General features: G+C 45.2%; 2 protein-coding genes across 14 annotated transcripts in view; one reads left to right on the forward strand and one right to left on the reverse strand.

Moving 5' to 3' along the window:
• The window catches only part of LOC120400888 (centromere protein J-like), a 124,520-nt gene that overhangs the window by 39,334 nt on the left and 60,023 nt on the right, over window positions 1-25,163 (reverse strand). For all 13 annotated transcript variants that reach the window (XM_039530157.1, XM_039530168.1, XM_039530166.1 and 10 more), the window contains 5 exons: window positions 23,641-23,684; window positions 17,088-17,544; window positions 13,070-13,166; window positions 2,069-2,314; window positions 937-1,032 (listed from right to left, as the gene is read on the reverse strand). In XM_039530157.1, the coding sequence (XP_039386091.1) occupies window positions 937-1,032; window positions 2,069-2,314; window positions 13,070-13,166; window positions 17,088-17,544; window positions 23,641-23,684 (940 nt within the window). The remainder of the gene's footprint in view (window positions 1-936; window positions 1,033-2,068; window positions 2,315-13,069; window positions 13,167-17,087; window positions 17,545-23,640; window positions 23,685-25,163) is intronic.
• GPR31 (G protein-coupled receptor 31) lies at window positions 7,902-9,731 on the forward strand. The gene has a single exon (XM_039530169.1). The coding sequence runs from the start codon at window positions 7,963-7,965 to the stop codon at window positions 8,980-8,982; it is 1,020 nt and encodes a 339-aa protein (XP_039386103.1). The 5' UTR covers window positions 7,902-7,962; the 3' UTR covers window positions 8,983-9,731.

Consider the following 25,163-nt stretch of genomic DNA (forward strand, 5'->3'; position numbering starts at 1 on the left):
ATACAAGAAGAGCTGCATGTAGTTTTTGTAATAGGAGGTTTTGTCACAAAAACGTGCCAACCCCTGACACTCTCCAAACTGAACCAACTGGCAAGACTCACTGCAACTGGTAGGTTGTCACTTTGATAAAAGCCTAATACTAGTGTCAACCAATGGAGAATTACTCCTTTAGTTCAAATCACAGGATTCTGTGGTCTGGGAGCAGAAGAGCCTATGTTTGATCCTTCATGTTTCACAGATATGACATCGCTGGTAACTCGCGTCCACCCTTTGCAGCACAAATACAGCAAGTGCTACTGAAACCCTGTGGAGACACCTTGATTTTCCTCTCCAACAGACATCCCAACCCCCCCATGCTAAGCCAAGCTACTCCAGCTTTGCAAAGGGGAGAGTATTTTGCTCCTAGAGAAAAAGCATCTGCAAGTGTTTAATGGAGGTTAACAACTAGTTTCATTTAGCTTGAATGACTTAATGTAGGTGATTTACCAAGAATCAGATTCACCAGGAACTGGTGGGATCAGCTGTAGTTTTGTTTATAGCTGGCACACTCCAGAGGAAGTAAACAGAGCAATGCTAATTTATGCCAGACGGAGATACAGCCCAAAGAGTTTAAGTGGCATGTTCAAGGTCACACAGCAAGTTAAGTAGCAGAACTGGAACTAGAACCAAGCTCTCCTGGCTTCCAAGCCTGCGCCCGATGCACTGGGCCATGCTGCGTCTGCCTAACTCTGCAAACAGTGCCAAGTTGAGCTCTCTGATATATGAGTTGCTCTAGCTCTACAATTTTCAAACCAAGAGGAAGAACAATATGCATAATGCGCAGTGTACTGGAGAAAGAAAATACTCTTCATAACCCCTCCCAAAACACACTTAGCATGTTTCGTCTTCCTCTTACAGTAATTCGATACATTGCTCAGATCTGTTCCTGTAATTCACCTTTGCTGGCTGTGATTTCCTCTTCTTGAGCATCTTGTCTGGAAAGTTTTTTTGTGGGGCTTCCAGCACTTCGAGATAATGGCTCGATCTTTTTCCCTATAGTCAGAGAAACACCTTTTTTTTCAGTTTATATACATTTTGACACTTGTTGTTAGTTTTCAACTCTAGGGCCTAACAAAACACACCCATCATAATTTCCACTAGGCCCCAGTTCAGCGAAGTACTTAAGCATATGCCTAACCAGACGTGTTTAAGGCCAGGCACTGGCTTAAATACCCTGCTGAATGGGTCCCTTGGTGTCTCCCACTGTAACAGAAAACCATACCATTGTGCTGTAGCTGGTCTTGTTACGCAGTAAACTTAAAGGAAGTTAGGACAAAGGTCTGATTTACATTTTCTCCCCTTGGCATTGAATTGCCTTCATCGTTTGCACTTTTTTGCATCCCCTCCATAATAAATTCTCCCTGCTATACACTGGTTTCTCATTTCTTGTTCTTGCTATCACTTTCTTTGACCACTTTGGCTTTGCTTCCTTCTCACTTCTCAACATTTTCCCATAAAGCAGTTTCTCAACTACCAGTCTGTGGACTGGCACCAGTCCCTGAGATTTCCCTGAAGTTTAGGAAGGCAGCAAGCCAGTCCCTGTTATCAAAAAGGTTGAGAAATACTGTTGAGGATGAGTACAGCACAATGTGATACGGAAAAAAAAGCCAGACTGGCGCTTCCATCCCTGTCCTCTTAAGGCAGGACCACGTGCCTCTGTGAAAACATGGAAATTGCTAACACAGAGACTTCCTCCTTACCGAGGCAGACACATCTATCACCTTTGGAAGCCATATCACTTAGTTCCTTCTTATCGTCTCTCCCCTGGAAACCACCCTACACTCTGTGACTCAACTTTTTTATTTTAATCTAACATTTATTTCTGTTCCACCCACATCAACAAGCCTCGGATTACTTGGTTAGCACTGGAAATAGCATGGCCACCATCTCAAACTAGTGGGGAAATGAGTTTAAAACTTTATTTCAAAGCTTTTAAAACAAAAAACCATCAAAAATCATATAGATTTTAGCTTTCATGATTTGCACAATGTCCTTGGGTGCAGATTTCCAGCCTTGGTTAATTACCCACCTGGACTTGGAGGTTGCAGGCACTCCCCTAAGGTTTCTGAGCAGCTATTGTTGGGTGAGGACGCTGGGGAACGTCTCTGAAGGGAAATCTGCATTATTGATGGACTGGTTTGTAAATGTCCGTGGTTCTGGACTGTTGAAGAGTTTTCCAAAGGGAGCTGGACAGGAAACAAAGTGGCAGGAAATCTTGGAAGTGTTGGCACCATGGCAACGAGCTGGGAAGGGGTGCCGGGATAGACTGAAAAGCCTGCGATAACAAACAAAGGAGAAGTGTCAGTCTGGTACAGAACCAGTTCTGACCCAGAATACTCCTGCTAAACAGGCATTGTACTAAAATACTCATTTTTTCATGTTTACTGGTGTTTACATGTTCAGCCAAAATGCTAAAATATTGAATCTTGTTATAAGAGTTATTTTTAATGTTTAAACCAGGCCTACCACAACCACCAGTTACATGCCCATAACTATTAAACACCAAATAGATCAGAGCATAATGCAGCTGACACATTGCCATTTAAAGGGTCCTCACAAAGTACCCCCAAGCAAAGAAAATCAGGTGCCCTCCATCCCTTCTAGGCCAGTTCATCAGGCAAAAAGGTGACTAAACAGAAAGGCCTTGCAATGGCTCCCAAAGGGGAACTAAGGCATTCTCAGTGCAGTGATGGAAGTGAGGGGGCCTTCCAAAGAGCACCCAGACACCAGAAATACAGAGTAGGGACTGTCAGTATGAGCATTTCTAGTGTCAGGGTAGAGCACCTGGAGAGAAGAGGTTTCTAGGCATTCTAGATATAACTTTAATACCGCTCTGAAATATTTAATTTTGAAGGGACTATGCCTCCCAATGAGATACATCAAATAATAAATTAAATCTATTCCATACTGGCCAGCACCTCCAACTAGATGACCAGGCCAATCTCATCTTTCCTTGCTGGGCCCCACTGAGTACTGAACTTGAACTCAAGGTTCTGAATTGTTAGGAGGTTTTATCTGCAATGCTGTTCTCTGCCACCAGGGAATATAGCTCTGACTACTAGACAGATTCCCCCTGCCAGGAACCTAGCTCCCTGTTCTTTGTCTCTCTGATTGTACAGCAGGGAAACAAAGGAGCAGCAGCTAACAAGGGAGGCAGAGAAAGCAAGCAAGGAGAGGCACCAGGTCAAACCTGACTTGTTTTGTAGATCTCTTGGAGATTTAAAATTCATGCCCAGTATGAAGACAGCATATGACAGGCCATCACTAGGGGGACCATCACTAGGGGGGTGCGAGGCCCGAGATGGAAGTAACGAATCCGTCACTTCCAGGACTGACTGCACCGGCCAATCGCACCGGCCCAAGGGGCCCACCAAAGCGTGAAGCCCAGAGCTGTCATCCCAATTTGCCGTACCCAAGGGACGGCTCTGACTGCAGAATTAGGGCTGCCAACTTTCTAATCACACAAAACCAAACACCCCTGCCCTGCCCCTGCCCCTGCCCCTGCCCCAAGACCCTGTCTCTGCCCCGCCCTTTCTCTGAGACCTCGTCCCTGCTTGCTCCATCCCCGCTCTCTCCGTCGTTCACTCTTCCTCACCCTCAGTACTTTCACCAGGCTGGGGTGCGAGAGGGGGGTGAGGGCTCTGACTGGGGGTGCCGGCTCTGGGGTGGGGCCAGGGATGAGGGGTTTGGGGTCCGGGGGTGTATGGGCTCTGGGCTGGGAGTGCGGGATCCAGATGAGGCTAGAAATGAGGTGTTCAGGGTGTGGGAGATGGCTCCAGGCTGGGGCAGAAGGTTGGGGTGTGGGAGGGAGTGGGAGGTTTGGGGTCCCAGCTGCGCTTACCATGGCTCACAGGAAGCGGCTGCCAGGACCCTGCAGCCCCTAGATGCATGGGCGGACAGGGAGCCTCTGTACACTGCCTTTGCATCTGCAGGTGCTGCCCCCGCAGCTCCCATTGGTCACGGATCCTGGCCAATGGAAACTGTGGAGCCGGCACTGTGGGAGGGAGCAGCGCATAGAGCCTCCTTGGCTGCCCATGAGTCTAAGGGCTGCAGGGACCTGGCAGACGCTTCCAGGGGCTGCATGGAGCTAGGGCGGGCAGGGAGCCTGCCTTAGCCCCAGGCCTCCACTGCACCGTCAACTGGACTTTTAATGGCCCAGTCAACGGTGCTAACTGGAGCCACCAGCGTCCCTTTCAGACCAGGTGTTCTGGTCGAAAACCAGATGCCTGGCAACTCTATGCAGAATGTATTTGGTCTATAGGGTAAAAGGTCTATCGTGCTGTCCCAGTTGTGTCATTTTATACTAACGCACCAAAGGAATCATTCAGAAGATCAATAATGGGTCATGAGACTGAAAAAAAATGTGTTTTAGTATAAATATAATACATGACATTATGTTAGCTAAGGAGAGGGGTTAAGACCTTCATCTTACAGGCAATGGCTAGGAACTGCCTGTTACCCTCAGAGTCTGGTCCTGCCCCATCTGATTCAGCACACTAGTAATCCCCCAGAGTAAACTGCATTTCACATTCAATATAAAGCCAAGTTCCAACCACCCTGAGATTTTTGGCTCACACACACTGATTTCCAGATGGAAAATGTTCTTAACAGATGGCTTGGCCTGGCCACACAGACAGCTGCATGCTCTTTGCTCAGACCGTGCTCTGAAAGTCATGACTTAGAATCACAGAAGATTAGGGTGGGAAGAGACCTCAGGAGGTCATCTAGTCCAACCCCCTGCTCAAAGCAGAACCAATCCCCAACTAAATCATCTCAGTCAGGGCTTTGTCAAGACGGGTCTTAAAAACCTCTAAGGATGGAGATTCCACCACCTCCCCAGGTAACCCATTCCAGTGATTCATCACCCTCCTAGTGAAACAGGATTTCCTAATATCCAACCTAGGCCACCCCCACTGCAACTTGAGACCATTGCTTCTTGTTCTGTTATCTGCCACCACTGAGAGCAGCCTAGCTCCATCCTCTTTGAAACCCTCCTTCAGGTAGTTGAAAGCAGCTATCAAATCCCCCCTCATTCTTCTCTTCTGCAGACTAAACAAGCCCAGTTCCCTCAGCCTCTCCTCGTAAGTCATGTGCCCCAGCCCCCTGATCATTTTTGTTGCCCTCCGCTGGACTCTCTCCAGTTTGTCCACATCTTTTCTGTAGTGGGGGCCCCAAAACTGGACGCAATACTCCAGATGTGGCCTCACCAATGCCAAATAGAGGGGAATAATCACTTCCCTCGATCTGCTGGCATTGCTCCTATAATGCAGTCCAATATGTCATTAGCCTTCTTGGCAACAAGGGCACACTGTTGACTCATATCCAGCTTCTCATCCACTGTAATCCCCAGGTCCTTTTCTGCAGAATTGCTGCTTAGCCAGTTAATCCCCAGCCTGTAGCAGTGCATCGGATTCTTCCGTCATAACTGCAGGACTCTGCACTTGTCCTTGCTAAACCTCATCAGATTTCTTTTGGCCCAATCTTCCAATTTGTCTAGGTCAGTCTGGATCCTATCCCTATCCTCTAGCATATCTACCTCTACCCCCAGTATAGTGTCATTCGTGAACTTGCTGAGGGTGCAATCTATCCTATCGTCCAGATAATTAATAAAGATGTTGAACAAAACCGGCTCCAGGACCAACCCCTGGGGCCCTCTGCTTGATACTGGCTGCCAACTAGACATCGAGCCATTGATCACTACCCATTGAGCCTGACAATAGCCAGCTTTCTTTCCACCTTCTAGTCCATTCATTCAATCCATACTTTTTTTAACTTGCTGGCAAAAATACTGAGGACTTGCCTTCCTCTTAGACAGATACAGTGCATCTTCCTCTAAACGGCAACTTCTCTGATTCCTTCTCTCTTCTCTGTCATTACCGAAACCTCAGCTAGCTGCCTATTGCAGCCTCTGGCACTTAGAATCAGAGAAGATCAGGGTGGAAGAGACCTCAGGAGGTCATCTAGTCCAACCCCCTGCTCAAAGCAGGAACTCCAACTAAATCCTTCCTCTCCTCACCCATCTGTCTCTTCTATGCTGTCACACCCCTCACAAACCATTCCTGACAGCGCCACTTAACTCCTGTGCACACTCCCAGCTTGGAGCCTTCTTCTTCCACACTTGGAGCAGACTCTTGGAAGAGGGATACTGCTCACCTACTGCACCTCATGTGGGTATTGTGAGGCATGGGGACAGATTCTGCCCTTCAAAGCAGCCCTTTTAAGCAACTGCAACAGCATGAAAGGTCTGCAATACCTCTCTAAGAAATTATCCCAGCACAGGGCCAAGAGCCCTTCACCACCCTCACACACAGCCCTGGTGTCGGGGCATGGCTAGGCGCAGATCAGGAGTGGGCATGGCTGGAGCACTTAGGCTGCATCAAAGGCCACAGCATAGACCACCTTGGGGCTGCTCTAACTTGTACCTGGGGCTGCACCAGCCCCTGGAGCACCCCAGATTTAGGGAAGACACCTCTGCATCTCCCCACCTGTTCTACATTTTCCCGGAATTCACAGCTTTTCCCTTGGATTTCTGGGTGGCTCCTGGATTCCTAGATAGGAGCTCACCAATCACAGACTCCTTTTGCACACAGCCGGGGAAAGAGAGCAGCTGGCGTTTGGCTGACTCTCTCTCTGTGAAGCATCAATCGTGCTTCCCACTGCTACCCTCCGAAGGGCTTGGAGAAAGCAGTCAGTCCTGTGGAAAAGCTGAGCAATTCTAGGAGGAGAAGCATAGCTTCCAACTTTCCCTGGGGGTGCTCAACCCTCCCTTCTCAGCCCTAGGTCCCGCCCCCACTGCACCCCTTCCCCAAATCCCCCACCTCTGCTCTGCCCCCACCCTGCCTCTTCCCACCCAGTCCCACCCCTCTCCCGAGCAAGCCCCATTCCTGCTCCTTCCCCTCCCTCCCAGCGCCTTCTGCACGTCATGGAACAGCTGATCCGCGACGACGGGCAGGAGGCGCTGGGTGGGAAGGGAAGGAGTTGATTGGCGGGGCTGCTGGCAGGCGGGAGGTGCTGGGGGGAGGGGAGCTTGGCCTTGGAATTCCCACAGAGTCGGCCCCATGAGAAGGGTACTGAAGAAAAAAACATAACAGATAGTCTGTGTGTGTGTGTGTGTGTGTGTGTGTGTGTGTGTGTGTGTGTGTGTGTTACACACACACACAGAGAAGTGTCATTTGGGTTTTAAAAAAAAATGTTCAATGACTTTCAGTTCTAGAAACTGGAGTCATTTTAAGCACACTGGGGAAGAAATCATGTGACATTATGTTACTGCATTACCAGTATATTCTCTGGGAATGGCAGCGTAATTAGTGTCATTTAATCCAGTGCTAGTGACTCGTTAGTAACGAGACTTGAAGTACCATTGTTCAGACACACAGAAACATGCCATCCCGGCCCTTTTTTTAGCTGCATAGAAGTGGTAGACATTAAAATGAAATCATCTCTCTTATTGGGATACTGATTTTCTCAATAAGTCACCATATTTTCTTTTCCCTAAAAAGGATGGCAATATAATAGTGACATGTTTGTACCATGGAAGGCTAAATAACACTTAACACTTTTCTGGGGTTTTACATCTGTAAAGCATAAATAGAGTCAGATCATACAAGGAGCTGAGCATCCTCAATTCACATTGTTTCCCTGGGAATTGAATGCTCAGTGCTTCACAGGAGGTGCAGATTCAGGTCAAGATTTCATGTTCAGGAAACCATTGTGTGTGTGGTTTTCTGTACACACATCTATATGTATGTATAAATATACCTACATACGTAGTACACTTTACATTTTATTTACTGATGCTTAATAGTGATTTACTTTTGACCTCCTGATGCTGATGGTATACTTCCTCCTCTGAGAAATGCAGAAGTAATTACAGTATTAGGAGGAAAAGAAACCCTTTTTTGGGGGTGGCCTTTGAAGTGTAACATGATTCAGAGGGGTTTCAGTTTTTCAGTCCTTTTGAGGAGCCAGCAGAAAATGACAAATTTTAATTGCTCTGTTTACAATGAGGCTGTGGAAATCGCCATGAACATCCTACTAATTTTGGAATTTTTACTGGGACTCACAAGCAATGCTATTGCTCTGTGGACATTCTACTTCCGTTTGAAAATTTGGAAGCCACACGCTGTCTACTTGCTCAACCTGGTTATCGCAGATGTCTTGCTGAACATTTGCCTGCCGTTTCGACTGGTGCTTGCTCTCAGGTTTAGCACTATAGAGAAATGGGATTATAGAAATCTACTCTGTTCAGTAATACTCTTCGCACTGTCTCTTTCCCAAGCTGTCTCCATCGCATTCCTCACTGCTGTGGCTCTGGATCGCTATTTCCGGGTTGTCCACCCTAACAATAAAACCAGCTTTCTCACAGCCAGGAATGCTAGAGTCATTGCTTGCTTGGTTTGGCTTTTAGCAATTGGATTGACTGTTGAGATCCTGGTTGCTCCTCGACCCAAAAACTCTACTGAGTGCCGCAGTTTCACCCTACAAGGAGAGGCCAATTTCTACAGCATCTGGCATGTCATCATATTCTTTTTGGAGTTTCTCGTTCCCTTTGGCCTCATTTTGTTTTGCACAGTTGGCATCATCAGGAAGCTGAAGAAGAGCCCTCGTGATTTGAGCAGTCAACCTAAGCTGCGGAAAGCCATGTTGTTAGTGATTGCAGTGGTGGTGGTGTTCGGAGTTTGCTTCCTGCCTAGCGTGTTGGGCAGAGTGCTTGTGTATATTCTCCAAAGCTTTGAAAGTTGTGCAGCGTTTCGTTTTGCTGTGAATGTATTTGATGTTACTATCTGCTGGACCTATCTCAACAGTGCTTTGGACCCCATCGTGTACTGCTTCTCAAGCCCGACTTTTCGAAGTTCCTATAGAAAGATCTTTAACTCTCTAAGGGTGAGAAGAAATGAAGTGGAACCTCAGACCTTGGACATTTCCAAAGATTCTGAAAGTTGAAGCCATTGGAAAGAGTCTGATAATCTCTAATGTTTATGCCAGGCTGGAAAGGAAACTTTTCCCCCCCCACGTTACCATGTCTTATCGTGCAAATGAAGGGTCGGTCAGAACTCAGCTGTTCTAAATCCTTTCATTCCATTGGGCTGGAATTCTAGTAAGTCAAAAACCTAGATGTAACATTAGGTGATGTATATCAGTGTAGCTCCATTGACTTAAGTGGAGATATGCCAATTTATGTCAGCAGAGGATCTGATTCTATTTCTTTTTACAAAATCTGCAGTCTTAGGGCCCCAATCTTGCTCCCACTAAAGTCAATAGTAAAACTCCTACTGACTCCAGTGGAAGTAGGGGATACTGTCTTAAATCAGTTTAAAATTGTGATCTATACAAAAGCCAAATAGATTCTCCAACACTTAAAATTATTTTCTTATGCTTAGCTGTACCTAATATAAAGATTAACATTTTAAAAATGAAGCTTTACAAGCAGTTGTTCCTTATACGTTGATTGAAACTTGAATTTAGATTATAAATAATACTGTCCAAACTAGCCATGTTCTGTTCCTTCATGTACATGTGAGGCACTATTGTTTTATTTTTGCAGGGGTGGGCAAACTACGGCCCGCGAGCTGTCTTAAGCTGACCCGCAAGCTCCGGCCGGGGAGCGGGGTCTGGGGCTTGCCCCACTCCGGTGCTCCAGCCGGGGCGCTGGGTTGGGGCCACACCATGTAGCATGGCCACGCTCCGGCGCTCTGGAGGAGGTGCAGGGTTGGGGCCGCAGCACATGGCTCCCGGAAGCAGCCGCATGGCCCTGCTCCGGCTCCTACGTGCTCCAGTAGGAGCTGCAGGGGCGGTGTCTGCGGATAGGGCAGCGTGCAGAGCTGCCTGGCCGCACCTCCACATATGAGCCGGAGAAGGGACATGCCACTGCTTCCGGGAGCCGCTGGAGGTAAGCGCTGCTCAGAGCCTGCACCCCTGAGCCTCTCCTCATGCCCCAATCCCCTACCCCAGCCTTGATCCCCCTCCCGCTCTCCAAACCCCTCGATCCCAACCCAGAGCACCATCCTGCACCCCAAACCTCTCATCCCAAGCCCCCACCCCCGAGCCCACACTGTCAGCTGGAAACTGTATCCCTTCCTGTACCCCTGCCCCAGCCCCGAGCCCACACTGTCAGCTGGAAACTGTATCCCTTCCTATACCCCTGCCCCAGCCCCGATCCCCCTCCTGCCCTCCGAACCCTCAGTCCCAGTCCAGAGCACCCTCCTACACCCCAAACTCCTCATCCCCAGCCCCACCCAAGAGCCCACTCCCCAACCAGAGCCCTCACCCCCTCCTGCACTCCAACCCCAATTTTGTGAGCATTCATGGCCTGCCATACAATTTCTATTCCCAGATGTGGCCCTCAGGTCAAAAAGTTTGCCCACCACAGGGACAGAGGGATTTAATTGTCTTTTGTGAAGAATGTTTCCTATACATAGTACAGCAGGAGTGGGGGAAGTGGAACTGAAAAAGATGTACATCTTTGATTGCACAATGCTACCTCTGTGAACCCATGAAGCTTTGCAATTCACTCATTCTGTCATCTGATGGGAAAATATCTTGGGTCTAGTGAGAAATGTGGAGGTGTGGACCACATTTTACCAAGAATCATTATGAATTGTGCATATTATTTCCTCATGGTCTAATTTTTTAATCGAGTTTTTATTTCTTTACCAATCATTATTTCTGCATTATAGAAATATAAAAAGATAGCAGCATGAAGGTCCATTTAACACCCAGTCCCCTACACAATCACAGAAGATGGACCATGCAAGAGACACCCATAACATCCTTAAGGATCATCGGTCGCTGCTGAATGCTCTAATCAAGACCTATGCAGTGTAGTTATAGCTGTTTCGGTCCCAGGATATCAGAGAGACAAGGTGGGTGAGGTAATATATTTTACTGGACCTCTGTAAAAGAGCTCTGTTGAGTCCATGATTTCTAGTGATCAGCAGAGTTATGACCCTGGATTTATGGATTATTACAAATCTATAATCCACTAATCCCCTTTTTGTCCTATGACTGCAAAGGTTAACAGGCCACTCTACCTTGAATGGTCCCTTAGAATATTAGCTAGCTACTTCTCCTAACCAATCTGTTCCACCTTGTATTTAGCTGTAACATTCTCAGCATCTTTCCCAGAGCTGAAGAAACTCTGTGTGGTGTGAAAGCTCGTCTCTCTCACCAACAGAAGTTGGTCCAATAAAAGATATTACCTCACCCTAGCCAAGACCTGCCAGTCTGAGTCAGGGCATGCAGGTTGTCCATTGGAATCCAGGTTTCCCTCCATATCTCTCTCTCTCTCTCTCTCTCTCTCTCACACACACACACACACACACACACACACACACACACACAGTGAAAGACCAGTTCTGAGCTATACAAGAGTAAAAAAGTATCAAATGTTGAGTTATATTTTCTGCCAGAACTCAGGGATTTAAAGAGTCAAAACCTGTTTGTTCCAGCACTTCGAAAAATTCTGTACTGCTTCAGACTATACTATATATGAGGGACATGAATGGAACATGATTTTCTTTACAATGACTGCACAGCCTGTATTTTTTGCAAAGGGAAGGAGGTGGGGGAAGATGGAAGGACATGCATGCCTGGTGTTGGAAAAAGCCAATGTCACTAAAAGCATGGCGAAATCATTTAAGAGTGGTTTAACCACATAAAATATGACCCTGTCCAAAATTAGTGAAATTTGCATTGTAAGCGCTGGTTGAACAGTTTAAAGCTACTTGTGAACTCTGCCATCCTAAGCATTTTGCCAAACCTATTCAGATTTTGTTTATGGAAAAGCACTGGACCAAATTCCAATCTCATTTGCACCAGTGTAATTCCAGAGTAACTCCACTGCTGCCAAAAGACTTCCTACTGCCGTTGAGCTTGTCAGGCACTGAGGATGCTAAACTGAAACTGTAGAAAATTGTGATAGAAGACCTTTTCTAAAGGATGCAGGTGATGCATGATTACAACATTGCAGGAATCATTGTTCATGGTTTTTGATGAACTAGAGTTTAGCCTTGCATACGTTATGGCATGTCCTACAGCTGCAGACCACCAGCAGTGGAAAGTCTGTCCTCAAGGCATCTCAGCAGCACAAGATACTTGCAATCCCCAAACTGGTGAATGTAGCCCAGAAAGTGGAGTGGGGAGGCCGGGATGCCAGAGCAATGTGCAGATGTACATACTGCAGGCAACGTCTGCCAGTGGGGCACTGTGGAGCCCTGTCCAAAGGAAAAAACTGTTCCCCCCTGGTGGAACACCTCCAGGAGGGAACCAATTCAAAGATCCTTTGGCTTTTCTGTGCCTCATTGTCTACTTCCCCCCGTTTGCACTCATGCAGAGGGACCCTGCAAAACCAGATTCCGTGCAGTAGGTGAAGCTCCCAGCTGGTCCCTCACATATCCAGTCTCACTTGAACTGTGGAACCACATCCATTCCAAAGTTGGGAGGGGGGCAAGGAAATCCCTGCAGACGATGGCTTCTCCTTTTCTTATCTGCTATGCTGATGGCATTTTCTGCCACTGCTACCATTAAGGAGGAAGCTGTTCCGGAAGTTATATTGTATTGTGGGGAAGAGACTGAATTACCAGCACTGAAAGTCTATTTCTAGAAGCCCTGTCTGCTGAATCCATTCCCTTCCCCTTCTCGTCTAGTTTTTATATAGTGAGAAAGAAGGTATTTTAGGTTTTAGCAGTGCCTTCCACTACACAAAAATTTATTACAACACTAATGAATTTTAATCTAAACTTTAGTCGACACATGTATATGAATGTCTGTTAGTATTAAACAGAAATGCACTTTTACACATGAAATGTCTGTAGGAAATACTTAAAGTCAAAGAAAAGTTTTCTGGAGTTACCATTTTTGTGGTGTGAATAAAATATTTTAGTACTACTCTCAGATGAAGATCCTTCTACTTCCTCTGACCAACCCCACATCGTAGCTTGAATTTATTCTGGGAGCTACAGCATTTCATTGTAGGAATGTGAACAGCTACCATGTACAGTACTGAGTTCTTAGGAGGAAATCCCGGTAGTACCTGGGTTATAATATGTGATGATTTTCTGTTGTTCAGTTACCAGCCTTTGCAGCTGCTCCATCTGTTCCATCATCACCTGTTCCTGCTGCCCTGGGCTCTGTAAATAGCACCAACAAAATGAATTAAAATGTGCTCATCTCTCCCTTTTAACAGGAAGGAATCTTTCTTTTCGGAGTCTAGTTTTGAGGTTTTTGGGGTTTTTTTAAAATGTGATTCCATTGTTTTATTCCAATAAAAAGAGTGTATTTGTATTCAAACTTTTTTTGCAGAGATAATGCTCAAAGAAAGCAGCAGTGTGATAGGTTAGAGCCTTGCAGCGGGATTGGTATTCCATGGGTCCTGCAGGACCTGCTGCCATAATAGTGGGAGCAGATAAACTGTACTTTATTGTGGTAGGGATTGGGTGGGCAAAAAAAAGCAACAACCAAAAAAAAAAACCAGACTGCAGTAATTGTGGCTAAACACTAAATCTCTCATCAGTTTGTAATAAATAGAATTTCAGCAATGAAAAGCAAGTTTTTTCTTTTTTTAAATAAAGGTTTTAATACTTAAATTTAAATGAGGGATAGAAAGAGATTTCATGTCCATTATAACAGAAGTTAAAGTATTTTTACATGGTTTAAGCAAGATTTTTTTTTATTCTTTTAATGGTAAAAATTGTGTCTGAATTCCGTGTGTGTGTGTGTGTGTGTGTGTGTGTGTATGTATATATATATATATATAACTGACCATTTTTTGATATTTTTAGTGGCATGCGGGAATCTCTTTTTCTTGCAGGATTTGTGGGATCTAAGGGTTTTGTGGATGGGAGTGGGATAAAAATGCGAAACGGTGGGAGATGGTATTGCAGAGCAGGATGTGAGCCAAGATTTTAAAAATAGTCCCGCACAAGGCTCTGTGCTAGGGCATCAGAATCAGGAAGTGAAATGGGCCATTTTTTCACTGTCCAACTTGAGTGAAATTCTAAATGTAAATGAAGCACATAAATTGTGAAAAGTAGAGTTTTTAAATTCTTTCACTTGCAATAGTCTATGATACTGTTAGTAACAAATATGGGGAAAAAATTAAACACAATTTTAATCTTGACAGTATTCTCACTCACTTTCCCAATCTTTGATGTCTTATTGCAGTTTTTACTGCCAAATCACACATACTTAAAAACATATTCAAGAGTGAATTATTTCATAGTGTTATTCAGTATTATTGCTGGTAGGAAAATACACCCTTTTTTAAAAAAAAAAATGAAATTTTTCCAGAACATTTTTCTTTGAAAATTTAGACCACTCTATAAGCCAGTCAAAAACAGTAAAACATTTCTGCAAAACAATTTCCTTGAAATTTCAAGTGTTTTAAACATTTCACCCAGCTCTATTAGAATAAGCTATATCAGCAGAGTGAAACACGTTTGCTGGCAGATTTCTGAGTTGCTATGTTAATAGTTCATGATCTGATTTGCAGAGGTGCTGAACACATACAACTCTCACAAAAGCCAATGGAATTTGTAGGTGTCTCCATTAACCTGTGTTCTATTCTCGGCTCTGCCTTAGCCACTTCACTTCTCTGTCCCATTTGCCCTTCTATTTAGACTCCGAGCTGGTCAGGGCAGAGACTGTCTCTTACTATATATATGCATAATGCTTAGAAAATAAGGCTGTGATTTCACTTAGGGCATCTAAGTGCCACAGTAAGATAGATAGATAGCCATGTTCCACTCTTTCCACATGCTGAAAATGCTAACCCTGCTTGGCACTCTGTGAATTTGGGGTGGGTGGGGGTCATAGAAGAAGAGAGAGAATGGGTAGAAAAGAGAGATTTAAGAGTGCCCCTAAAATGTCAGGACTTTTAGCACTCTACAGCAGTTAGTGTCCCAGTCATAGGCACCTCAAGCATTAAACTATTAGGGAATAGAACAGATCAGGCGCTATCCTTCTATCCCCAACACAAGCGGGTTAGCTCTCTATCTCCATAGAACTCCTGGTCCAGAGAAACAGAGACCCAAATCTGCCCCAAATTAAAGTGCTGCTACTAAACTGGCCACTGATCCTTCTAGTTAGTCTCTCCTTCTTTCTCTCTCCTTCATTCGTGCACTCACCATTCACCTTGTCTCCTTCCCATCTCTCTCCTTCTGCTTTTTGGTGGTTCCCCCCCCACTGCCCTGCTTCCTCTGGCCTCTCTGTTGAACAAAACTTTCAGTGCCTAGGAGAGGGAGGGATAGCTCAGTGGTTTGAGCATTGGCCTGCTAAACCCAAGGTTGTGAATTCAATCCTTGAGGGGGCCACTTAGGGATGTGGGGCAAAAATTGGTCCTGCTACTCAAGGCAGGGGGCTGGATTTGATGACCTTTCAAGGTCCCTTCCAGCTCTAGGAGATTGGTATATCTCCTATTATTATTATAGTGCAGGAATGAGTTAAGCCTTGCAGGGTGGAGAGGGAATAGCTCATAATCTAGCAGAGAAAAAGCAACATTCTAGTCTTTGTGGCACCTTAGAGACTAACAAATTTATTTGGGCATAAGCTTTTGTGGCCTAGAACCCACGAAAGCTTATGCCCAAATAAATTTGTTAGTCTCTAAGCTGCCACAAGGAATCTGCGTTGTTGTTGCTGATACAGACTAACATGGCTACCACTCTGAAACCTGATTCTAGTCTTTGTGCATAACCCCTATCCTCCCTCCATTACTCCACCCCTTCAATTTGTCCTCCTTGCCTTTCATCTTTGCTCAGACTGCAAACTCTTCGGGGTAGGAGCCATGTCTTCTTTACGTTCTGTGAAGGCCTAACTCATTTCAGGAATTAAACAAACAGTAATAATGTGACTGTATTACTTCTGCATCTGGTATTTCCCTAGCAGCCTGGCTGAGAGCATTATCCTCATTCTCCTGCTGCCCCTTCTGGCCCCTCTGGGGAAGCACCATACACAGAAGCCACCCAAACATGTTCTTTCTCTGTAGGAGTCTAGCAAAAGCATTTCAAAAAGACAGGGGCAAGGGCCTACAGGAAAATCTAGGATTTCTAGGACCCTATGCCAGATTTTAACTGCCTGACAATAAACTGAAGATAAGGTTACACCTCACAGAAAATATTGCAGACCATCCACATGGCAACCTTATCTTAAATAACTAAGCCCCAGCAAACTCCATTTGCCTGCTAGACATACTCTTCAAATAGGGCCTTGTTCACAATAGCACTTTTCCCAACACTGGTCTATTACCAGGCATTTCCCAGGTGTGGCAGTTGTAAAATAAAGTCTGTGCCTCGTCAACACCACTGCTTCTGCCATTGCTATCTTTAGTGGCACTGCACAAGGGTGGGAAAAGTGCTGAAGATTCCCAGTGTAGACGTACCCTACATTTCAGATAAGCTGTTGCCTATTATGGGTGGTGTCCATAGTGCAGTTTTATTTAGTAGTTAGAAACCCAGTGCAGCAGGCTGCTTTGATGCACGAGACAGTGCAGAGCTACTCTTGTCCAGCTGTCTGTCTGCCCCTAAAAGAAGAAAAAAGAGAAAAGGGACAGTCAAAAGGGAAGAGAAGGAGGTGTCGGAGAAAAACAGAGGAAAAAGACACAAACGTTGAGAAAAGAAAAAGAAAAGGAAAAAGGCATAGGAAGAAGACAGAGAATAGTGATCACTGAAAAAAAAAATCCCCAACTTTGGTTTTCCATGTCATTGTCACATACATGATGTTGTGCTATCAAAGTCTGGAATTCTTCCTAAAGGAGGGAAGTGGAGAGGAATAAACATCAAAACAACAGGAACAAGGGGTGAACAAACTGATTTGTTCTTGGAAAAAGGAATTTGCTACTACAAATTATCATAACAAAGCAGCATTTTATTGCCTTGAGGGCTTTAAAACAGCATAATCAGACACAGGGTCACACTAAAGCCTCTCCGTTGCAGACACAAAAGTTAGCAGACTTGTTCCTTCTTAGGGCAATGCATTAGATGTTATTTGTGCAGTCTTCAAAAACCAGGCATGCTCATACTCCACTGAAATGCAATGAATGCTTAAAGCAAACCCACCTGTTCCATGTTTCTGTAGCATGTGGGTTCCTGACTTATCTGAGGAGCAGGAGCAGCAGCAACAGGACTCAGTGTTTCCAAGTCACTACTTTTATTGGCCTGGACAATTCCAGTCTGAGTTATGCTGGATGCCAACAAATGAGGAAAAAGAGCAGAGTTGGCCAAATAATTGAGTTGCTTTGCATCCTGAAAAGCTTGGCCATGGAACCTATTATCTGATGAGCTGCCATTACTGCCCATCATACTGCTGTCTGCTGAGTAGCAGAAAGGTGTAAACTGCTCATTGAATGAGCCATTTGTGCTGTTTATCTGGCCCGGGGGCAAAAAGCACATGGCCTTCTCAGTGATTTTGCTAGGAGATGGCACCAGTCTTGCTGGATCATTGGCAGTCCACTCAGCCATATGGTCTTCATCTTTGAGAGTATCTGCTTCCATATCCCGCTTTCCGAACTCCAGCCTATGGACATACAGTGAATGGAGTTGAAAATAAACATGCAGTGCTAAAGCGATGGCCCGAGTGGATCCTACCGACTGCCTCCATTTATTTATTTTTTTAAATCCCAGAGCATTTTTTCAGGTTGAAGACAAAGGATCTTCCATCCATAATAACTGTCAAAATATAATATTATGCAGTCAGGAAACATGCAATAAAACAAGAAACAAAACCCCACATTTCTACCTGTGTCCTGCCTGCCAACTGCTCACTATTAAATTCTAAAGTGTCACGCAGATGGGAAGCAGATATAAAGGTATGTTGCAAAAAAACACACTTTTCAGCACCAAAAACATCCTTCAGAAGTGAGCTGACTAGTCCCTTACCTTCACTATAAGCCTTTAGGATCAGAGAAATCTGCTTAGTGGCCAAACACCACAGAAGAAACGTGGAGAACAGAAGATGATTATGCAAAAAATGCACTACTGAAAAATTGACAGGTTTAGGTTACTCAGAAGAAAGCTTAGTTATAAAAGGAAGGGGAAAATATACTCATGACTTACAGCCCGTTCGCTATGAATCACATGATTAAGAAGATTAAGGCATTTCATAGAATCATAGAATCATAGAATCATAGAATTCAAGATCAGAAGGGACCATTATGATCATCTAGTCTGACCTCCTGCAAGATGCAGGCCACATAAGCCGATCCACCCACTCCTTAGCAAGTGAACCCTGCCCCATGCTTCGGAGGAAGGCGAAAAACCTCCAGGGCCATAGCCAATCTTCCCTGGAGGAAAATTCCTTCCCGACCCCAAATATGGCGGTCAGCTGAACCCCGAGCATGCAGGCAAGACTCTCCAGCCAAACCCTCTGGAAAAGGTTACATCATACCAGGCACATAATTGACCTATTGACTAAGCCCGTTATCCTATCATACCATCCCCTCCATAAACTTATCTAGCTTAATCTTAAAGTCGTGGAGGTCCCTCCCCCACTGTTTCCCTCGGTAGACTGTTCCAGTATTGCACTCCCTGATGGTTAGAAACCTTCGTCTAATTTCAAGCCTGAATTTCCTGACTGACAGTTTATATCCGTTCGTCCTCGTGTCCACATTAGCACTGAGCTGAAATAATTCTTCTCCTTCCTGGTATTTATCCCTCTGATATATTTAAAGAGTGTAATCATATCTCCTCTCATCCTTCTTTTGGTTAAGGAAAACAAACCGAGCTCCTCAAGTCTCCTTTCATACGAAAGGCCTTCCATTCCTCGGATCATTCTAGTGGCCCTTCTTTGTACCTGTTCTAGTTTGAATTCATCCTTCTTAAACATGGGAGACCAAAACTGCACACAATACTCCAAATGAGGTCTCACCAGCGCCTTATATAACGGGACTAGCACCTCCTTATCCCTACTAGAAATACCTCGCCTAATGCAACCCAAGACCGCATTAGCTTTTACATCACATTGCCTACTCATAGTCATCTTGCGATCAACCAGGACTCCTAGGTCCTTCTCCTCCTCCGTTACTTCCAACTGGTGCGTCCCCAGCTTATAACTAAAGTTCTTGTTAGACATCCCTAAATGCATAACCTTACACTTCTCACTATTGAATTTCATCCTGTTACTAATACTCCAGTTTACAAGGTCATCCAAATCTCCTGGAGAATATCCCGATCCTCTTCCGAATTGACAATACCCCCCAACTTGGTGTCATCCGCAAACTTTATCAGCCCACTCCTACTCTTGGTTCCCAGGTCAGCAATAAATAGATTGAATAAAATCGGACCCAAAACCGAGCCTTGAGGAACTCCACTGGTAACCCCTCCAACCGGACAGTTCCCCTTCAATACTACCCTCTGCAGTCTCCTTTAACCAGCTCCTTATCCACCTCTGGATTTTCACTGATGTTCATCTTTTCCAATTTAACCAGTAATTCTTCATGTGGTACCGTATCAAACGCCTTACTGAAATCCAGATATATGAGATCCTTGTCTAAAAATCTGTTACTCTCTCAAAGAAGGAGATCAAGTTGGTTTGGCACGATCTACCTAATCCATGCTGTAATCTATCCCAGTTGCCATCGGCCTCATGCTCCGGAACCATTCTCTCTTTTAAGATTTTTCCATGACTTTGCATACTACAGATGTTAGACTAACAGGCCTATAATTCCCGGGTCACTTTTTTCCCCTTCTTGAATATAGGAACTACATTAGCTAATCTCCAGTCAGTCGGTACAATCCCGAATTTAGGATTTATTAAAGATTGTCGCTAACGGGCTAGCAATATCCAATTCCCTTAATATTCTAGGATGAAGATTATCGATTTACTTCCGTTAAGCTGTTCCAGTTTGGCTTCTACCTCAGCTACCGTAATGTCTACCCCCATATCTTCATTCCCATCGGTCCTCTATCACTATTCCTTAGCCCTTCATTAGCCTCATTAAAGACAGAGGCAAAGTATTCGTTCAGATATTGTGCCATTCCAAGATTATCCCTAATCTCCACTCCATTTAAAGTTTTACTTCTTCTTTCTTGGTTTTCTTCCTATTTATATGGCTAAAAACCGTTTGCTATTGGTTTTAATCCAGATCCATCTCCACTCGTCGCTTTGCCTTTCTCACAGCTTCCTGCACCCTCTGACCTCAATAAGGTAGGTTTCCTTGCTGATCCCTCCCATTTTCCACTCCCGCACGCTTTCTGCTTTTTCTTAATGACCCCTCTAAGACGCTTGCTCATCCAGCTCGGTCTAAAACTGCTACATACATGCCTCTGACAACTCCTGCAACTTCAACTTGAAGTAACCCCAGGCGTCATCTGCCCTTAGATCCCTAAATATGTTAGCCCAGTCCACTTCCTAACTAGTCGCCTTAATTTAGTAAAATTAGCCCTTTTGAAATCATACACCCTAGTCTCAGATGCACTATTGATTATCCTCCCATTTATTTGGAAACGAATTAGCTCATGATCACTCGAGCCAAGGTTGTCCCCTACAACAATGTCCTCAACAAGGTCCTCGTTACTCACCAAAATCAAATCTAAAATGGCTTCCCCCCTCGTCGGTTCAGCAACCACTTGATGAAGGAATTCATTAGCTATCACGTCTAGGAAAAGATGAGCCCTATTATTATTACTAGCATTTGTTTCCCAATCTATATCCGGGAAGTTAAAGTCCCCCATGATCAAGCAGTTCCTATTAGTGTTTACCTCCTTAAAAACATTAAAGAGCTCCCTATCCATCTCTAAGCTAGATCCTGGCGGTCTATAGCACACCCCAATCACTATCCTGGATGAGGCTCTGGTAGTTTTCTTCCCCAATGTGACCATTGCCCAAACAGACTATTGTCCATTGCAGCGCTAGTTATCTCATTACATTTTACCTCATTATTGATATACAGTGCTACTCCCCCACCTTTACCTTTGCATCGGTCTTTCCTAAACAGCACATACCCTTCCATACCTGTACTCCAGTCATGGCTACCGGTCCACCATGATACTGTTAGTCCTCCGATATCCGGCTTCAATTCCCGGACCAGGAGCTCCAGTTCCCCCATTTTGTTACCTAAGCTTCGCATTGGTGAACAAACATCCTAATTTTCCCGTTGGGCTCCTCTCACTCTTTTTACCCAACTCGGTAGGGACACAGTACTTCCAGTATGACTTGTAGATCTAGAATCTGTCCCCCCACTCTTCCTTACACTTAACTGCCCCCCTCTGGCTATATCTGTTATCTTGTTGTCCTCACTCCCAATGTGAAAATTTGGCGTTGAGAGCACCAGGACCTCTCCTGACCGTCTCCCCCCAGTGTCTAGTTTAAAGCTCTTTTAATCAGATGAGCCAGCCTCCCTCCTAGAAGTCTACTTCCTTCCCTACTTAGGTGGAGCCCATCCCTTGAGAACAGTTGTCTGTCCCCAAAAGCCTCCCAGTGCCCATACATCCCAAAGCCCTCCTTGTAACACCACTCCCTCAGCCAACTATTAACCATCACGATCCTCTCACCTTTGGCGCCCTTCCCTAGGGACAGGTAGAATCCCACTGAAGATCACCTGAGCCTCAATTTCCTTGAGCGTCTTACCCAACCTGGCATAGTCTCCCTTGATCCTCTCTAGCGAGAATCTAGCCGTGTCATTCGTTCCCACATGAAGGATGATCAAAGGGTTCTTACCCGCTCCTCTTAGGATCCTTTTCAACCTCAGGTCCACATCCCGTATTTTAGCACCGGGAGACAGCACACCCTTCTGTTCTCCGGATCGGCCCTGGTCACAGGCCTGTCCAACCTTCGCAGTATGGAATCCCCAATCACGTAGACCTGCCTTCGCCTGGGGACAGCACGGTCCTCTAACCTATCCCCCGTTCTCCCTGGTTGCAAGCTTCTTCCATTCCTATCATCCCTTGTGGTTCCCCTTAAGCCTTCCTGTATCTCCCCTGGGCCCAAACTCGGTGCTACTTCCATCGACTCCTCCCCTTTATCTATGGGACTGGCCGCTCGCCTCTTTTTCTTTGGCCTCTCACTGTCAGTTACCACTTGCTGTACCCCTTCCTCATTCTCCAAACCTTCAAACCTGTTCCTTAGCTCAATTTCCCCCTCACTGGCTCTCCTTTTCCTTGGCCTGCTTCTCACGGTCACATGCTTCCACCGCCCATCTTCCTCCTCTGGTGGTCCCCTTCCTTGGCCTCAGCCCCTGCTCCCCTGTGCGTTACTGCTTGCCATTGCTCCATCAGCCTCTCAAACCCCCTTCTGTTCTCTATCAGGGTTTCCACCTGCAGCTCTAGGCCCTGGATCTTTTCCTCCAGCAGCTCTATTAGGCGGCACTTCATGCATATATAGTACTGTTCTGGGTCCCCTGCTAGGACCAGGTACATACCGCAGCTGCTGCATGCTCTCATCCTCGGTGTGTCCTCTGCTGCTTGGCTCATGGCTGCTGGCTGCTGCTGTCTCGGTGTTCTTCCTGGGGCGCGGGGCCTCCCCTTCCGCCTCCCCCTGCCAACTCCCACGCTAACTCCCCTGTTGGCAGCCCTGTGTGCTGCCTCCTGTGCCGCTGCTCGCAGCTGTGCCGCTGCCTGGCTGGGCGGCCGCTTGTATAGGCCCCTCCTGGCCTGGCTCCTCCCCCTACTCAGGGCTCAGCCAATCCTGGCTCAGCTGCCCCTTCAGCAGCCTGCCCCTCTGGGCCTCTACAGCGAGATACAAACACTACACAAACAGACGCAAAGACACTCACCTGCTCCTCCAATGGCAACTCCCACGCTAACTCCCCTGTTGGCAGCCCTGTTTGCTGCCTCCTGTGCCGCTGCTCGCAGCTGTGCCGCTGCCTGGCTCCTCCCCCTACTCAGGGCTCAGCCAATCCTGGCTCAGCTGCCCCTTCAGCAGCCTGCCCCTCTGGGCCTCTACAGCGAGATACAAACACTACACAAACAGACGCAAAGACACTCACCTGCTCCTCCAATGGCAACTCCCACGCTAACTCCCCTGTTGGCAGCCCTGTTTGCTGCCTCCTGTGCCGCTGCATTTGAAAGCTGTGGGACAAAAAAACCACATTTCCCTGTTTTAAACTTTCTTAACCTCTCAGTCCTCCTCTCTGAGAGAATGGCTGCTCCATTTTCTACATTGTTGATTTTTAAAAGTATTTCATCAGTTGAACTTAGTGGGGTCTACCAGGTATATTTTAATTTGATTCACAGGCAGTTTCCTGCCTTCTATGAAATGCAATATAGGTTCTCCAATAGATTAAGCTCCTGGATAATTAATGACTTTTTCTCCCGATTTTAATTTAAGTGGTTTGAATAAGATGTACAGACCCATTTTATCTTGATCAGTTATTATTATTAGTTAAGCATTGAAGATGTGCTTAGTGCTGATACAATACCTAAAATACAGTCTCTGCTTCTAACAGCTTGCAATTGGTGTCTCACTGCTGTTTGCATTAGATGTGTAATTTTATTCATGTGAGTAGCCGCACTGAGTTCAATGGGACACGTGATTTGAGTAAAGTTAGGTCTAAGTGCTTGCAGGCGAGAGGAGAAGACAGTGAGGAGACAAGATGTCCTGGGAAATGAGAGGTGGGAATAATGAACAATTTGAAAAAAAATTAAACTAAGATATTAAGCAGTCAAAGTTTAACACCTTCTTCCTTGTTTGAAATGCAGGCTTCCAGTTTCAGAAGATGTCTGGAATACAAAAATTTAAATTACAATAGCAACTCAAAAATCTTAGTCCATCAGAGTACCCATAACATTTCCTGTATCAGTATGTTACGTGAACATACAGGGTGTATCGCAGATAGTGTACAGGGTTTGCTGTTGCCAGGGCTAGCGCTAGCCTTTCATCTCCGGAGAGCTGGGTTCCAATCCTGGGTAAGTCCAGAAGTAAACCTGAGTTTGGTGGTCTCATCTTGGTGCCTACAGGACAAGCATTTGCACTGCATGACTGGCAGTTTTTATTTAAATACAGCATGGCAGGGTGGCTTGTGCAGAGTCTGTCGGCACCAAGGAGTCCATCCTCCTCTGAGGGCGCACACATAATTCCAATTTATGTTTCTGGGAGTCAGTCGCACCCCAGGGGAGGCAACTTCAGTTACCAGAGTCATTGAAGAATCAAGTTGAAAGGTTAAGTTGGTTAAAAGGTATGTATAGTGAATATCGGGCTAAGAATCCAAAAGCCAACACAACAGAATGCAGAATGAAGAGACAGGAGAAAAAGAAAACCAAGACAGAAGAAAAACCTGATCATTAAAATTATCTGGCAGACATGAAAGTGAAAACATTAGCATAGTAAATAATATTTTATCTTAATTTTCAAGCAGAGTAGACTTCTCTTATTTGAATAATTTGCAAGAATATAATATTCAGCATTCAACTACTAAACCTACGTATTGTATGTTAAAAGATTAGCACTAACAAACTTTATACATTAGAATCCTGTTCCAGGAATTAATATTTCTATTAGTTATGAACCCCAGATAAGGTACATTTTGTAGATTACTTTGTACTTCTTTTACTTTGAGTGTGGTTTTATCGTAAGGGTTTTCTTTTAATATCCCCTCCTGGCCTCCTTTAAGCTTTCCTTGTGAGCTAGTGCAGTTGACAAGCATGGAGCTGTAGTAATAAAATTATTGTACGTGCCAAACACCAAACAATCCCTCACTCTGATATGATTAGTGATTTGGGCTGCTGAGAATGAAGCACAATGAATATTTGCAGGCACTTTGGACATGACATTACATGCTGTTGCTTCCACTCAGTCTGCCAGATTTTATCATGCATAGCATGAGCTTAATTCCTTGAATGCCATATATTAATCTCACTCAAGGCCCCAGCCAATTCTATAGGCTGTCACTGATTAGAAATGGAAGAACCCTGCATCAGCATTGACCTTCTCTTTTCTTCCTCTCCTGAGATCCTCAGAATTCATGATCTCTGATCCAGTGTTTCCAGATCCACTTATTATGATTAGTTCCACTTGCCTGGCTCCGGATCTGGATGCCAAAGTCAGTGAGGACAAGAGTATCAGTTATAAGTAGGCTTGGCAGAATTTGATTATTTTAAAAAATAATTTTGACCAATAATACTGACTTTTATTGTTAAATATTTATTCTATTTTTATCAATTTAAATAGTCACAGATGCACAAAATTATGGGCTTTAAGCT

This window comes from Mauremys reevesii, linkage group 3, assembly GCF_016161935.1.
Source record: "Mauremys reevesii isolate NIE-2019 linkage group 3, ASM1616193v1, whole genome shotgun sequence".
Classification (NCBI taxonomy): domain Eukaryota; kingdom Metazoa; phylum Chordata; order Testudines; family Geoemydidae; genus Mauremys; species Mauremys reevesii.

Coding starts and splice junctions, on each gene's coding strand:
- GPR31 (XM_039530169.1), top strand. CDS start 7,963: ATGATTCAGAGGGGTTTCAGTTTTTCAGTCCTTTTGAGGAGCCAGCAG.